This window comes from Thamnophis sirtalis, unplaced genomic scaffold, assembly GCF_051295495.1.
Source record: "Thamnophis sirtalis isolate CommonGarterSnake01/CBP01778 unplaced genomic scaffold, rThaSir2_p1.2 scaffold_3, whole genome shotgun sequence".
Lineage (NCBI taxonomy): Eukaryota > Metazoa > Chordata > Lepidosauria > Squamata > Natricidae > Thamnophis > Thamnophis sirtalis.
The window spans coordinates 76,516,502-76,530,313 of NW_028261383.1; the positions used below are offsets into that span (position 1 = coordinate 76,516,502).

The 13,812-nt window shown below is 36.2% G+C and overlaps 1 protein-coding gene across 8 annotated transcripts in view; it reads right to left on the minus strand.

The window, feature by feature from the left end:
• Positions 1–13,812, minus strand: part of DOCK3 (dedicator of cytokinesis 3) — a 201,292-nt gene that overhangs the window by 158,295 nt on the left and 29,185 nt on the right. For all 8 annotated transcript variants that reach the window (XM_087709232.1, XM_087709235.1, XM_087709231.1 and 5 more), the window contains exons 6-8: positions 11,719–11,867; positions 6,026–6,110; positions 1,210–1,251 (exon numbers count right to left, since the gene is read on the minus strand). In XM_087709232.1, the coding sequence (XP_087565358.1) occupies positions 1,210–1,251; positions 6,026–6,110; positions 11,719–11,867 (276 nt within the window). The remainder of the gene's footprint in view (positions 1–1,209; positions 1,252–6,025; positions 6,111–11,718; positions 11,868–13,812) is intronic.

Below are 13,812 nucleotides of genomic sequence, written 5' to 3' on the forward strand. Positions count from 1 at the left end.
CAATTTTCTTTGGTCGATATTTACAGCCCAGCACTATCTTAACCATTTCTGAACTGGGGAATAAGTTGAAAAGAAAATGAGGTAGTACCCATGTTGATGTGAATAGATACGTTCTTTAAACATAAAGAGCAATGATCGGTTATAGAAGAACTGAAAAGTCAGGAAAGCTTTATTTCTGATATTTAGCTATATATAGTTGCAAGTAACCTATACATAATGATGAAATGTTTATATCTATCCAGCTGACATCTAGAAAGTATTATGACCAGACAGAGACAATGGGTACTATTTTTCCGTCCTTCAAACTTTTTTTTCATCTCATTGATCAAAGACTTATAGGCTCCATTCTTGATCATAACAGTGATGTTATCTTATCTCCGATTAAGTAGACAGTTATCAGATTTAAATACTGGTACAAAAGTGGGAAAGGGATGTGGTGGCTCAATGGCTAAGATGCTGAGCTTGCTGATCAGAAGGTCCGCAGTTCAGCAGTTCGAATCCCTAGCACTGCCTAATGGGGTGAGCTCGTTACTTGTCCCAGCTTTTGCCAACCTAGCCATTCAAAAGCATCTAAAAAATACAAGTAGAAAAATAGGGTGGGAAGGTAACAGCGCTCCGTGCGCCTTTCGCATTTAGTCATGCCGGCCACATGACCACAGAGACGTCTTTGGACAGCACTGGCTCTTCAGCTTAGAAACAGAGATGAGCACCGGTCCTAGAGCCGGAAATGACTAGCACACATGTGGGGGGGAACTTTTACCTTTACACAAGTGGGAAGGTAGGATATGATTAAAAAATTGAGAAAGCTCATTGAAGTCATTACTAACACAGTCTTTCTTTTGAAGTTATTTCAGCAGCAACAAAGAGGCTGCCACTAATGTTTCATACCTTTTTCATATCTTGAAATTCGGCTGTATTGTGCTAAATATATTCTATGTAGTCTGGAATGTTAACAGCAAGGGAAAATACACACAACCCAAACATTTCATGGAGACAGATATGTGTACAGTATCAGTATCACATTCTAATTGTCTCACTATACAATTTTCAAACTAATGCAAGCAGTTCTAAACAAAGATCAAGAAGGTTGCTGCAAAAGAAAATAAATTAGTATTTGTATACTAGCACTGTCAAGCAAAACCTTCTAATACCATTAAATGTATTCATGTGATATTTAGAAAATGATGATGCTTTTATAACTCAACTTACCTGTGATATGCTTTGTTGCACACTGTGCCTACTGGATAAATGCTGTAAAGATGACAGGGAAAATGTTATTTTTCTCAATACATTGCTTTGGTTCTTTACTTAATTAAGCATAATTATTTTTACTCTTTAATATGTAATTACTTTGTTTGAACAGATTCAATCAGTTAGCTATAATGGTTAAACCTTTCAGTTACCCAAAAATATGTGGATTGGAGATGGTGGTGGAATTGGGTAATGATACACAACCAATTACCCAATCACAACAGAAACTTTTAAGCTGACTTAAAGTGTTTATCTACATTGGGCAAAAAGGACTTTCTGATAAGCAGATTTGGGTACAGGTAATCTTCCACTTTTGGCCATTTATCTAACGACTGCTCAAAGTCATGTTAGCGTTGTAAAACATCATAACCAGTCCTCACACTTATGATCACTGCAGCATCCCGGCAGTCACATGACCAAAAATTAGGTTCTTTGCAAATGGCATGTATTTATGACAACTGCAGTTTCCCAAGCTCATCTGGTCACTGTGGTGGCGCAGTGATTAGAATGCAGTACTGCAGGCTACTTCTGCTGATTACCAGCTGCCTGAAATTAGCCTCAAAGATCTGGTGACATTTGCAGCTAGACGAATCTTTGCAGAACTTTGGGTTATGAGCCAGTTGTGGGCTGGTTCAGGAATCCCTGTGCTCAAGTCATTCAAACCCCGGTCATCTCACACTTGGACTACTGCAATGCACTCTACAGGGGACTACTCCTGAAGAGCATGTGGATGCAAAGTGAGGTTGTGTGGGCAGTCTTAGGGGCCCCCAAGGTAGTCCATTTTACACTACTGTCCCACGAGCTGCAAAATCTGAGGTTTGCTTCTGGGTACAATTCAAGGTGTTGCTCATTACCTATAAAGTCCTGTATGGCATGGATCCAGATTACTTGAGAAACCATTCTATGGGACAGGCCTACCCCACCCATGCTGGTGCAGGAGGCATGCTGCAGATCCCACCAGTCAAGGAATTCTGGTTAGCAGGGTCCAGGAGAAAGAGCCTTCTCTGTCAGAGCGCTTTGAAACATCTTGCCCTCTGAAGAGAGATTGGTTCCCACTTTCCTGACCTTGCACAAGAGCCTGAAGACCTGGCTTGGAACTCCCAATGGGAGATTATCCTACTGGAGGTGTAATTGACTAATATCAGCTCCCACTCTCCCCCGTACATTGTGTTCCCTTCCTCCCCATGTTTTAGTTATAATCTGTATTTTATTGCAATTTTTTATATATACACATACACCGGGGGGGGGGGGTGTTGATGTTGTAAGCCACACAAAGCTGCCTTGCAGCAAGATGGGAGGCAAAGAAATATAATAAATAAAACAAAGTAAATAAACACATTTGCAACCTTCCCAGGGGGCTTCTGACAACCAAAGTCAATGTAGGAGTCTGGATTTGCTTAATGACTGTGATCATTTGCTTAACGAATGAAACAAAAAAAATGGTAAAATCAGGTACAACTCATTTAATAACCACATCACTTAGCGATGGAAGTTCTGGTGTCAATTGTGGTTATAAGTTGAGGACTATCTGTAATGAAGGAAAAAAATTAGGAAGCAATGGGTTAAAGTAACAGGCTAGAAACTGGGAGATCTACTTTTGCCTTAGACATAAAGCCAGCTGGATCACTCTCTCTCAGCCCTAGGATGGCAAATCTTACCAAGAACGTTGCAGGGGCTTGTCAAGGCAGTTTCCAGGGGACAACATTAACTCAAAGGCAATCTTTTCCATTCAAATCAAATTAAAGAATTGGGAATTGTAGTACCAATTTATCTGCAACTACATTGAGGTCAATTGGATATTTTTCACAGTAGATTTCTCAACTAAAATAAACCTTGTAATTTTCAGTGTTATTTAAAATTCTTTCTTTCTTTAATTAGCAATCATACTGTTATATCAAGTAAATACATATTATGGGTTGGTCGCAGTCAGATGTTACAGGATGTAAGCTGCTCCAAATAAGGTGGCCATTTGCAATTGACTGATGGAGATTTTGTTAATGTCGATGGTGTTCAAGTGATGCTCCTGATGTTTTGGGATTGCACCCAGGGCTATTATTATTGCTACTATTTTTGTTTTCTTTTGCTACGGTCATTTGACTTGTATTTGCCAAATCTGTGTATTTTATGATTCTCTCCATTTGTTTCTCTTCTGTTCTGCTGACTCCAGGTACTGTCCAGACTTTTTGTTTTTCTCATCAACAATTGTTACATCAGGGGAGTTATGTGGCAGGTGCTTGTTTATTTGAATCTGAAATCCCAGTTTTCATTTTCTATTACTTTGTTTATTTCTACTTTGCCTATTTCCACCAGTTCTTGCTCACAAGTAAATGAAATTTCTTGCATTAATGTTGCTACTTTGTCATATTGTTTGTAGTCATTCTTGTAGCAGATAACTAGGTAATTCACTGTTTCTTCAGCTTCTTTGCAGATAGCATTTGCTGTCTGTTGCTGTCCTCTCAATTCGGGTTTTTTATGCATTTGTTCTTAATGCTTGGTCTTATGTAGCCAAAATTAGACCTTGTCTCTCTTTCTTCAACTTTCTTAGTCTTAGCCATTAGAAGGTCCTATACTATACTGTTTTCCCTGCTATTTTTTTTTTAATCTGCTGGTCTTGTAATACTTTGCTTTGACATGTTTCTTTTCTATTCTTTATTTGGTTTTTCTTGTAGGTTCCAGTATTCAACAAGCCTTCATGATATACTAGCTTGAGTGCATAATTGTCAAATTTACAGTTAATCTAAGTGCATATAAGATTGCTGGAAATTTAATAATTCAAGTTCTAACAAAAGATCTAAATATTATTAAGCTAGCATCTAAAAATATAGGCAGTTTCTAACAGTGTGTTTTTGTAGGGTGTTCAGGTTGGATCAATTCAATATTTCCAGATATCGAGGGAGTTTTTAAAGAAATGCTCGACACGCTCCAATTACAATTGGTATAACAATGAGTTTCTTTTTCCATTAGTAATCAACTTCGATTTCCAAGTCCCAATATTTTGTAATTTTTTTCAATTTTTTTCCAATTCTAGCCTCACCCAGTATAACAATATCAATGAAAAATATTTTCTTCTTTTCAATAACTGTTATGTCAGGCATGTTATGAATAAAACACCTGCTTGTTTGGATCTTAAAGTCCCATAAGATCTTAATGCATTCATTTTCCAAAACTTTTCTCAATTTCATGGTCCCAGCAGTTTTTACTACATTCAATCCAAACCTTTAGCCGTTTACAATGAATAATTCTGGAAACTCAGTCATGATGCTGTTTGTAGTCAGTTTGTGAAATTTTGCTGCACCAACTAACCAAACGGTCAATTGTTTCACCTTTTTCACTACAAAGGCAACATTTGCTGTGGTTTGTTCCATGACAAATTTTTATCTTCATACAATTAGTTGCCCAAAATTGTATTTATCCTTTCTATTATTTCTAAAATAACTCAATGCAGCAAATATACTTGAGCTGCTAAAATAAAGCCTCAGTTTCTTTAACACTTCTGATCTTAATTTACTCCATGTGGGATTTTTATATTTCTTTTCTATATTCTTCAAGTACTGATCATACATTGGCTTGTTCTTCCAATTAACAAATTGGTTTTCAATTATTTCTTGTCTACATTCAGCCTTCACTTTTGTTGTTTTCAAGAGCTTTTCATGACTGATTTATTGATCAAGGTTCTTTTCTTAATGTAGTTATTCAGGCGATTTTTTTTTTCCTTCAGAGTTTGTTTCACCTGTAATAGTCTTCTGCCCATAGCAAATACAATATCACTTTTTGGGTGGAAATCATTTTTGGATCCACTGTCATTAGTTTTCTTATCTTCCAATCCAAATTTTCAAATTCCATATGGGTCTAGTCAACTATTGCTGCTACATATTGAACAATAGGGAGTGCGCAGATATTAACTACTTTAATGTTTCCACCATTTAGCATTGGTTTTAAAAAATTCTGAATTCATTTGTATTTGGTAGAAATGTTTTGACTTGATTCTGGAATGAAATGGAAGCTTACAAACTCCCAATTATTTCTAGTCTTCTACTGGTGTTATTGCCTTATGAAATCTTCATTATTAAGCTGTATTATATCACATTAAACACTTCTGCCTACCCTTATTATTATGGTTACACATGTCAATGCAAAATTTCATTCCAATATCTTTACTGAATTATTTTGTGCTTGTTAATAAGGAATCTAGTACAGCCTTTATTTTTGAAGTAACTTTAATTCATATAAAGTAAATGCAAACTTTTTATTTGTTTTATGCCAATTTAATGCAAGGTTGGTCTTGTTCAGAATTGTTGGTAGTGGTGCCACTCATAGTATAAAGCAGTGTTTCTCAACTTTAGCAATTTAAACAGGTGTGAACTTCAACCACCAGAATTTCCCAACCAGCATTCTGGGAAAGAGTAAAGGTGATAATGAGTCACTTTGAAAATTAAAATATGTTATTATTATTATTATTATTATTATTATTATTGTTTTAATCCTCATCATTATAGTTTAAACTAATGCATTTGTTGCAAGCTCCTTTGAATATGAGATAGAGAAAAATCTGAAATAGGATGTTACGTATTCCTACTGTAATTTTATCCTCACAACAATCATTTAATGTAAGTTAGTCAAAGAGATTGATTGGCCAAAATCACCCACTTGCATGTGGATTTGAATCTGAATCTTTCCGGTCCTAAACATACCATATTTGTCATAGTTACATAAATAATTTTTGATTACACAAAATGTTCTTCCATAAACCCTTCTTCCCCATGAACAGTCTTACCATTTTGTATAGATCAGACACACTGATCTGATCAGAATCGACAATCTCAAACTCCTTCCGTGGGACAAGATCCAAGCCCAAATGTCTATGAAAAAACAAACCAACAAACCCAGAATCAATTTTAAAAAATATCTCCAAGATGCATATTAGATCCTTTCAGATTTGAGGATTCACATTTGAGAAGAACAGCTTTCATATTAAATGATAAAAAATTTCCTATTCTTTGCATAAAATACTGTACATTCTAATAAAAGAGGTCAATTGCTCTATTTCATAATTAACACAATAATGAGGAAATGCCACAGACCTGGATTAGAGACCCTTGAGCTTAAATTTCTATTCAGCCTTTAAACTCTCTTCCTGTAACTGTTGGGTTATTTTTGATGTCTTCAAGTCAGTCTTGATTCCAGACAATTAAATGGACCAGAGTTCTGTATGGCAGTATTTTCCAAATTGTTTTGCCATTGCCTTTTACTATGGCTTAGAGCAGGGGTGTCAAGCTTGATTTCATTGAGGGCCGCATCAGGATTGTGTTTGACCTGGGGAGGGTATGCGGGGGGGCTGGCCAGCTCAACGTCATCGTGTCAGGAGCGCTTGTGGTGGCCTGAGTGCTCTGCCAGCGAAATGGGCTCCCAGGTTCTGTTTTCACTGGCAGAAGGTTGCAGGAGACTGTGATAGCCAAAAATAGAGCCCGGGAGCCTGTTTTTGCTGGCAGAAGCACTGTAGGCCAGTACTTCGCTGTTTCGAGAGTGGCCCCTGGGCCAAATCTAAGTACCCTGTGAGCTGCATCTGGCCCCTGGTCCTTGAGTTTGACACCCCTAGCTTAGAGGGAGTCACTGGCCCAAGGTCGCTTATCTGACAAAATTAGAAATTAGAACCCAGTCTCTTGGTTTGCAGTACTTTAACCTTTATAGCAAAATGGCTTTCTATTTACTGTATTAAACATATATATAGCAATACAGCCTTCACATTATAATTATGCCAACATATATCCTCATATCAATTATTATGCTTGTAGTGTTTATTCATCCTGCCAAACATTTGGGAATCTGTACTTAACCTCATATTGTTTATGTTAGGATTATTTAGTAGCTGGCTGTTATCACTACCCAGAGATAATTTCTATCAAAAACATCACAGCAAATATAATAGTTCAACCTTTACTATGAGGTGTTATAGAAAAAAGGTTTGATTTAGGAAACACTTTTTATAAGTCTCTATGCAGGAACATGTATGTGGCACTAGCAAGTCCACTAATTATTTTGATTTGGCCTGGACCTTCGTATACATATAGCATTGATAATAAAGAGACAGAGTACTTCAAACATGACACTGCACAAGCTTGAATATCCAAAGCATAATTATCTAATGAATGCTGAAAACTCTAACAACAGTACAATATGCGACACTACACAGATTTTGGCACTGACCAGAGTCATTTTGGGAGGAACAGCATTAAAATCTAATCAAACAAACAAACAAGCAAATGCAATGCAGTAGTACTCAGAAGTTGAGTAGAAGCAACAATATCAGAATATTTACAGCTCAACTGTGGTCATTCAAAGTTATTCTGGAAAAGGATAACAAACAAACAAGAGAAGGGGACAAACAAGAGTTCACATAGTTCACATATGGAATCTTAACTATGGAGTGGGAAGAAAATGTTTCAAAGAAACTCCACCTTAATTGGCTTATTATAAATTTTCCCATGAATTTATTTCTAAAATGTCTAGATTATGTTTTAATCCAGGATTACCTAGAAACATATTTTTCTGAAATCAGTGTGATTTTCATTTCTTGGGAGTCATCAGCTACTTGACAATTTATAAGGCAAAGCAGCTTTCCCAATATTGAAAGGTATTGTGGAGAAAGTATATTCATGTTATATAAAATGTAAAATATGAAATTAAAAATAATCATTTCTTGATTGGTTATTTGGGTTTTAGAATCCTCATTTGAGGGCTTTCTTAATGAGTACATCCATCTGATAAAGTGTAAGGAATAGCTATTAGGAAAGTTATCTCAACTTTAGAAAAATTTTTGCTAGCCTTCAACTTACAACAGCAATTAGGACTGGAATTGCCATTGCCAAACATAAGGCAAAAATGTGATGTCATGTGGCCACATCAGTTAGTGATAGCAATTCCAGCAGTCCCACTTTTTGTTTTAAACCCCAGGACGATGTGGATTGTTAAGCAATCAGAGGTGGGAGACCCAGTGCTGGAGGAGGGGGGTGGTAACACACCTCCTCCTGCCTGCATGATTTTGACAAACAAGATAGTATGAAAGAATTTAGAACGGAGTCTGGGATATAGAATAATCTTTAGGGAAAGATGTGAGCTATTAAGAAGGAAGTTTGAAAAAATATAACACAATCTTAAGAATGAATCCTGGAAAAAAAAACCCTCAAAATATCCATCTCTTGATTGTATTTAGTACAATCAAGTAGAATAGAAACTTAGACAAAGTTTTCATATTTTATTATTCTATCTTAGTACAATAATGTACTATGCCAGTTTCTTGACCTGGCATACCTTTGAAGGAGTAATAAGCCCTGAACATGTCACACACAGCCTGATATATATACCCCCGTGTCAAACAAAGAAAATTTGAATTTGATTGTGCGGATATAATTTTTTATTTTTAGCTGCCTCTATTTAGCAAGTTCCCTAAACTGCTGAATAAACATTTACAGAGATTGGGGAAATTGAAAAAGGAAGTATTCACTGATTCTCTTTCTGTGGACAATGGATAGTTCAACTATCCAAGTAATAAAAGAACCTTAAATTTGAATAAAATTTAAAAATATCTACACTTTTAGGAATTCCATTTATTTTTTCTAGTCAAGACATCTTTTTGTAGAAGTGTAAGAAGTCTTGCACATATGTATTCCATGACATATTAATTAAAATATAAACTATAAATCCCCAGACAAATAGCTGACATGGTCAAATTATTTGATCATAATGGCAATTATTATTGGTAACAACTAGCTCTGATTCACACCCAGAATCAAACTGGCAACAAGTTCAGCTTCTGAAGCAGGTATTATTAATGGGCATGCCCATCATTGTATTCTGAAGTTGAAGTTTCCAGTTGGTCTTTCAAGAGCAGCCCCATATAAAATACACTGCAAAAGTCAAGCAGCAAGGTATTCAGGATGTTAGTAGGTTCTCCATCCAAACATGGGAAAATATTGATACAATATAAAAAATGGAACACAATAAAACACAAATGTACTGTATGATTTCCTCTTCATTGCTTAATATATTTATGGATAAATTAATGAAGAACGCTTTTGGTATCAATACAGATATGTTCATCAGATACGTAAACATATTTGTACATTTTATGTGAACAATGCCAAATTGTTGTGAAAGACCGTTGTCTTACCTGAAAAGTTGTTCTCTGTGCATTGTGGGAGAATCCAACTTTTGTCCGTTTGTCCAGAGACTGAGTTAGAAAAAGTCCTGACCACGCCTCCTCTGCTCAACGGAGCTCAGTTTTTCAATGAAGGCGCAGCCAGTCAATAGAGATGGGAACGTTGAAGGTAAAGTTCTCTCGTGACCCTGAACCAGTTTGGTCACAAGAGTGGGGTTGGATTCTCCCGCAGCACACAGAGAACAACCTTTCAGGTAAGACAAGTCTTTCTCCTATGTGCTGCTTAGAGAATCCAAGCATGGGATACACGCAAAAGTTAACTCATGCTTGGATTCTCCAAGCAGCGCACAGGAGAATTTGAACATTTTCATCAAATATTAAATAAACTATATGGCACAATGAGGTATACAGATCTGAAACTTAATATATTAAAGACCAAGGTTTGTACTACAAGGAAAGTGGAGGATACAATTGTAAATTATAATGTATATAAATAGAGACAAATCAGGACAAATGAATTTATGTTATCTTGTAGAAAGCCTACCAAATATGGTAAAAGTGATGGAGAAATAGATACAACTGCTGACAGAAACGTGAGGCCTATTATAAGGAATAAGTATTTATTGAAAGAAGTGAAAGTGGCTGATTATAAGAGTGTGCTTTTGTGCAAATAGGATTAAGATATGGCAGGAGAGAAGAAAATTGAATGTAGTGGAAATAGATTATTTAAAAAGTATGTATGGTAAAACAAGAGAGGGGGCAGGAATGAGTGGCTGCTGAATGATCATAACTAAAATGAGTGACAAATATGAAAGAAGTGTAGGTAGTCTTTGACTTTCATTCACAACTGGAACTGGCATATTCATCACTAAGTGCTATGGTCATTAAGTGAGCCATTCCCAATTTTACAACTTTTTTGCCATGGTTGTTAAGCAAATTATGCAGTTATTAAGTGAATCCAGCTTCCCCCATTGATTTTGTCAGAAGCCGCTTGAGAAGATCTTAAATGGTGATCCTGTGACCCCTGGATCGTAAATACCAAATATTCATCATGTGACTCCAAGGATGTGGTGTCTGCCCTGATCTCATGCTTTCAGAATCTCAGTTACAATGCAGGCTGCTCCAGCATTCACTTGGTTCCCCCAGCAATTCCTTCTGGGAAGGTGGGATCTCTGCAACTTGCTAACATGTGCAACTCATGAGCAAGCAGCAAGAAGCTGAACTCACTGCCGCTATTTCCATAGGAACAATGGTCTCTTGCTAATTACAGCACCTGGCTTGCCTATCTTGACACTTGGAATCTAGTTATTTACAACTCTGGCTTGTTGATTAACCATGATCTCTCATAAATCACAGGCTTGACTTTGGACTCCTGGACTTGGAAATTCACCTTGCTCACCTAAGCCTTATCTATAGTTAACAGCTGTTTCCTACTGCCTTGCTGTTGGGATTTACAGAAGCAAATTTTCCTTTTAATATTCAGGAAGTATAGGAACTATGGCTTTAGAGTGCTAAAAAAAGTGAGGATACCACAGGGAAACCAAATGGGAAACACAACTAGATACACTAATTCTGCTTTATTGTTAGGTTATATTAATAGAACCTTTCAAGTCTGAAGTGCTGCTTCCTGCTGCTACTTTTAACTCCTTAATCAATTAGGAGGGTCCTTCCTAAGTTTCTTTCTCTGTCCACCAGTTTTAAGAGAGCTCCTGCCTCTCTTCTCTGTTTTCTAGACAGCATCTTTCCCTACACATTCCATATCAACTGTGATGGATGTAAATATGAGGCCTAATCATGTCACTTTTTAAGTGTCATTGTAACAGTTGTAATAAAATGGTAATAAATCAAGGACTATCTATATATATAGTTTGGCCATATAAAGAATATGAATGAGGCCTGAATCACCAAACTAATGTATTGAGAGATAATAAAGAGACTGAGAGAAAAGGGAAGTCTGAAAAAGTAACAGATGAATGAGTTGAATCCTGAAAAAGTGGAAAGTTTAAAGAACAAAAAGTATGATGTATAGAGATGGAGGAACCAAAAATGAGAAAAGAAAACATGGAGATATCTGTTAAATGATGTCAGTGTAAACTAGATTTAATAAGAATTATTTTCTACTCTCTTAACTTCTGCCTTTTCTTTTGTTAATTTCTTCTCATTATTTTTCTGTGCTTTGAATAATACTGTGTATCCCCCAAAAAAGCATAGCATGGCAATATCTGGGTTATATATAAAGCTTTTGACTATTTTCAAATTCTGTTATTTCATCACTATTACACTTATTTAAACAAAACTAGAACCATACTTACTCATTTCCCCAGTCCAATCGTACAGTGAGATGTCTCTTGACTTCTCGAACTTGATCCTGGGTCAAATGACCAGAAAGTAATTGTCTGCGAAGATCAATCAGTTCATTCATCACATGGCGTAGCTTGTAGAACAGATCTATCTTATGTTTCTGCGAACATTTTATTTTTTCGAAAGCAGAAAAGGAGAAAAAAAGATTTGAGAACCCTGAAAATTTCCTAATGAAACCAGGAATGGCATAGTTTACTCTATATTTTAAATTTCAGAATGTGTGTTTGAAAGCACAGGTAGTCCTCATTTATCACAACTAAGACATTAAGCAAAGTGGTCACTAAATAAAACTAAAACTGTGCTTATTATATTATTTCAGTTTTCCTTTGCTTTACAGATCTGTAAAGGTCATTAATGCAATGATTGGTCACAGTTATCTTTTTATCACCATTGTAACTATAGTCAGTCATTGCCTGAAACAGTTGCTCAACAAGGAATACCTGTAGAATGCATCAAGAAATAATTAGTTTCAGAAGTATGGTAGGACTTCAAACCAATTTTATTAAAATTTTGACTGTAGAGGCAGATTAATATAACTTTATATACTGAGCAGAGCTTTTCACATTACATTCTACACTCCAAAAGAACTGTGGTTGCCAAGTGTGATGTCATTTAGCAATGGCAAACCCAGCAGTGCTGGCTGTCACCATAACCCCAGGACTGTGCAGGTCGATACGTGAGAATTTCATATGACTGTGACAACAACTGAATGTGTGTCCATTCAGAGGCTCCTGCCTGTAAGGTCTGAGATATCTGCATAACTGACTATAACTGTACTGGAGAGGTACATGAGAAAAAAAAGTTTGCAATATGTGTTTGTTTCAAGGTCTGATCCAGTGCTTATGCTTCTTTTATTATGTTGTCTTTCACCACTGATCAGTGACTTATTTTCAGCAACAACATCTTCGATTTATGATTGGTTGTTTAAAAACAATTCAAAGTTAAGATGGCCACAGAAAGGCTGCTTTAGAACTCCATAAAGCACTTTGAGCTGCTTTAAAGTATTAAGCCCATCATCTGACTACATTTCAAACAGTTGGCAACTAGCTCACATTTACAACATTTTCAGGTTTATTATCTACCTTAGTGCAGCTCTTGTATTTGTAGTTCTTCTGTATCTTGTGAGAAGAGAATAACATCATCTGAAATCTCAAGTGATTTAAATAGGTGCCACTGATTTTTATTTCATCTTTTGCCCAGTCTAATTTGTGAAATACTTCTTTAAGGCAGGCTGAGAAAAGGATAGGTGATATTTTTAGTCAGAAAAAAAGGAAAACAGCTGAGGAGCAGCAATTCAAGCTGCCGCCGGGGATCAGCTGGGCAGGCCCACTTTTAAAAAAAACAGAAAATCAGTAATCTCTTTGTTTGAAGGCAGCACTATTGGTTCTGGAGAACCGGTCCAAACCAGTAAGAACTCACCTCTGACTCCAGAAAAGTGAATAAAAAGGGAAGCTGAAGTAAAATCATAAGCTAGTTATGGTCACATGATTTTCCAATTATTGACCTTATCATTAAATGAATTAATTGCTGATCTCAATAATGGTTGTTAAACAAGGACTAACTGTGTTAATTATTTACTTTTGGTTTTGTCTCTCTCTTCATTTGTGTACATAAACAAGTATTTATTAATATATCATATAATGTACATTTGGGCTAGTTTGATTTGGAAAGTTTTATTTGGATTTTTCTGGCGTTCAGCACATCTTTTACTGCTGCTACATTTTGTTTACAACATTATACAGGCAATCCTCGACTTACAACAGTTCATTGAGTGACCATTCGAAGTTACAACAGCATTAAAAAAAGTGGCTCATGACTACACAACTGTAGCAGCATGCCCATGAACATATGATCAAAATTCAGATGCTTGGCAACATATTTTTGATGGCAGTAGTGTCACAAGGTCATGTGATCACATTTTGCGACATTCTAACAAGCAAAATCAATAGGGAAGCTAGATTCACTTAACAACATGTTATTAACTTAACTATAGTGATTCACTTAACCACATCATAAAATGGGGCAAAACTCATTTAACAAATGTC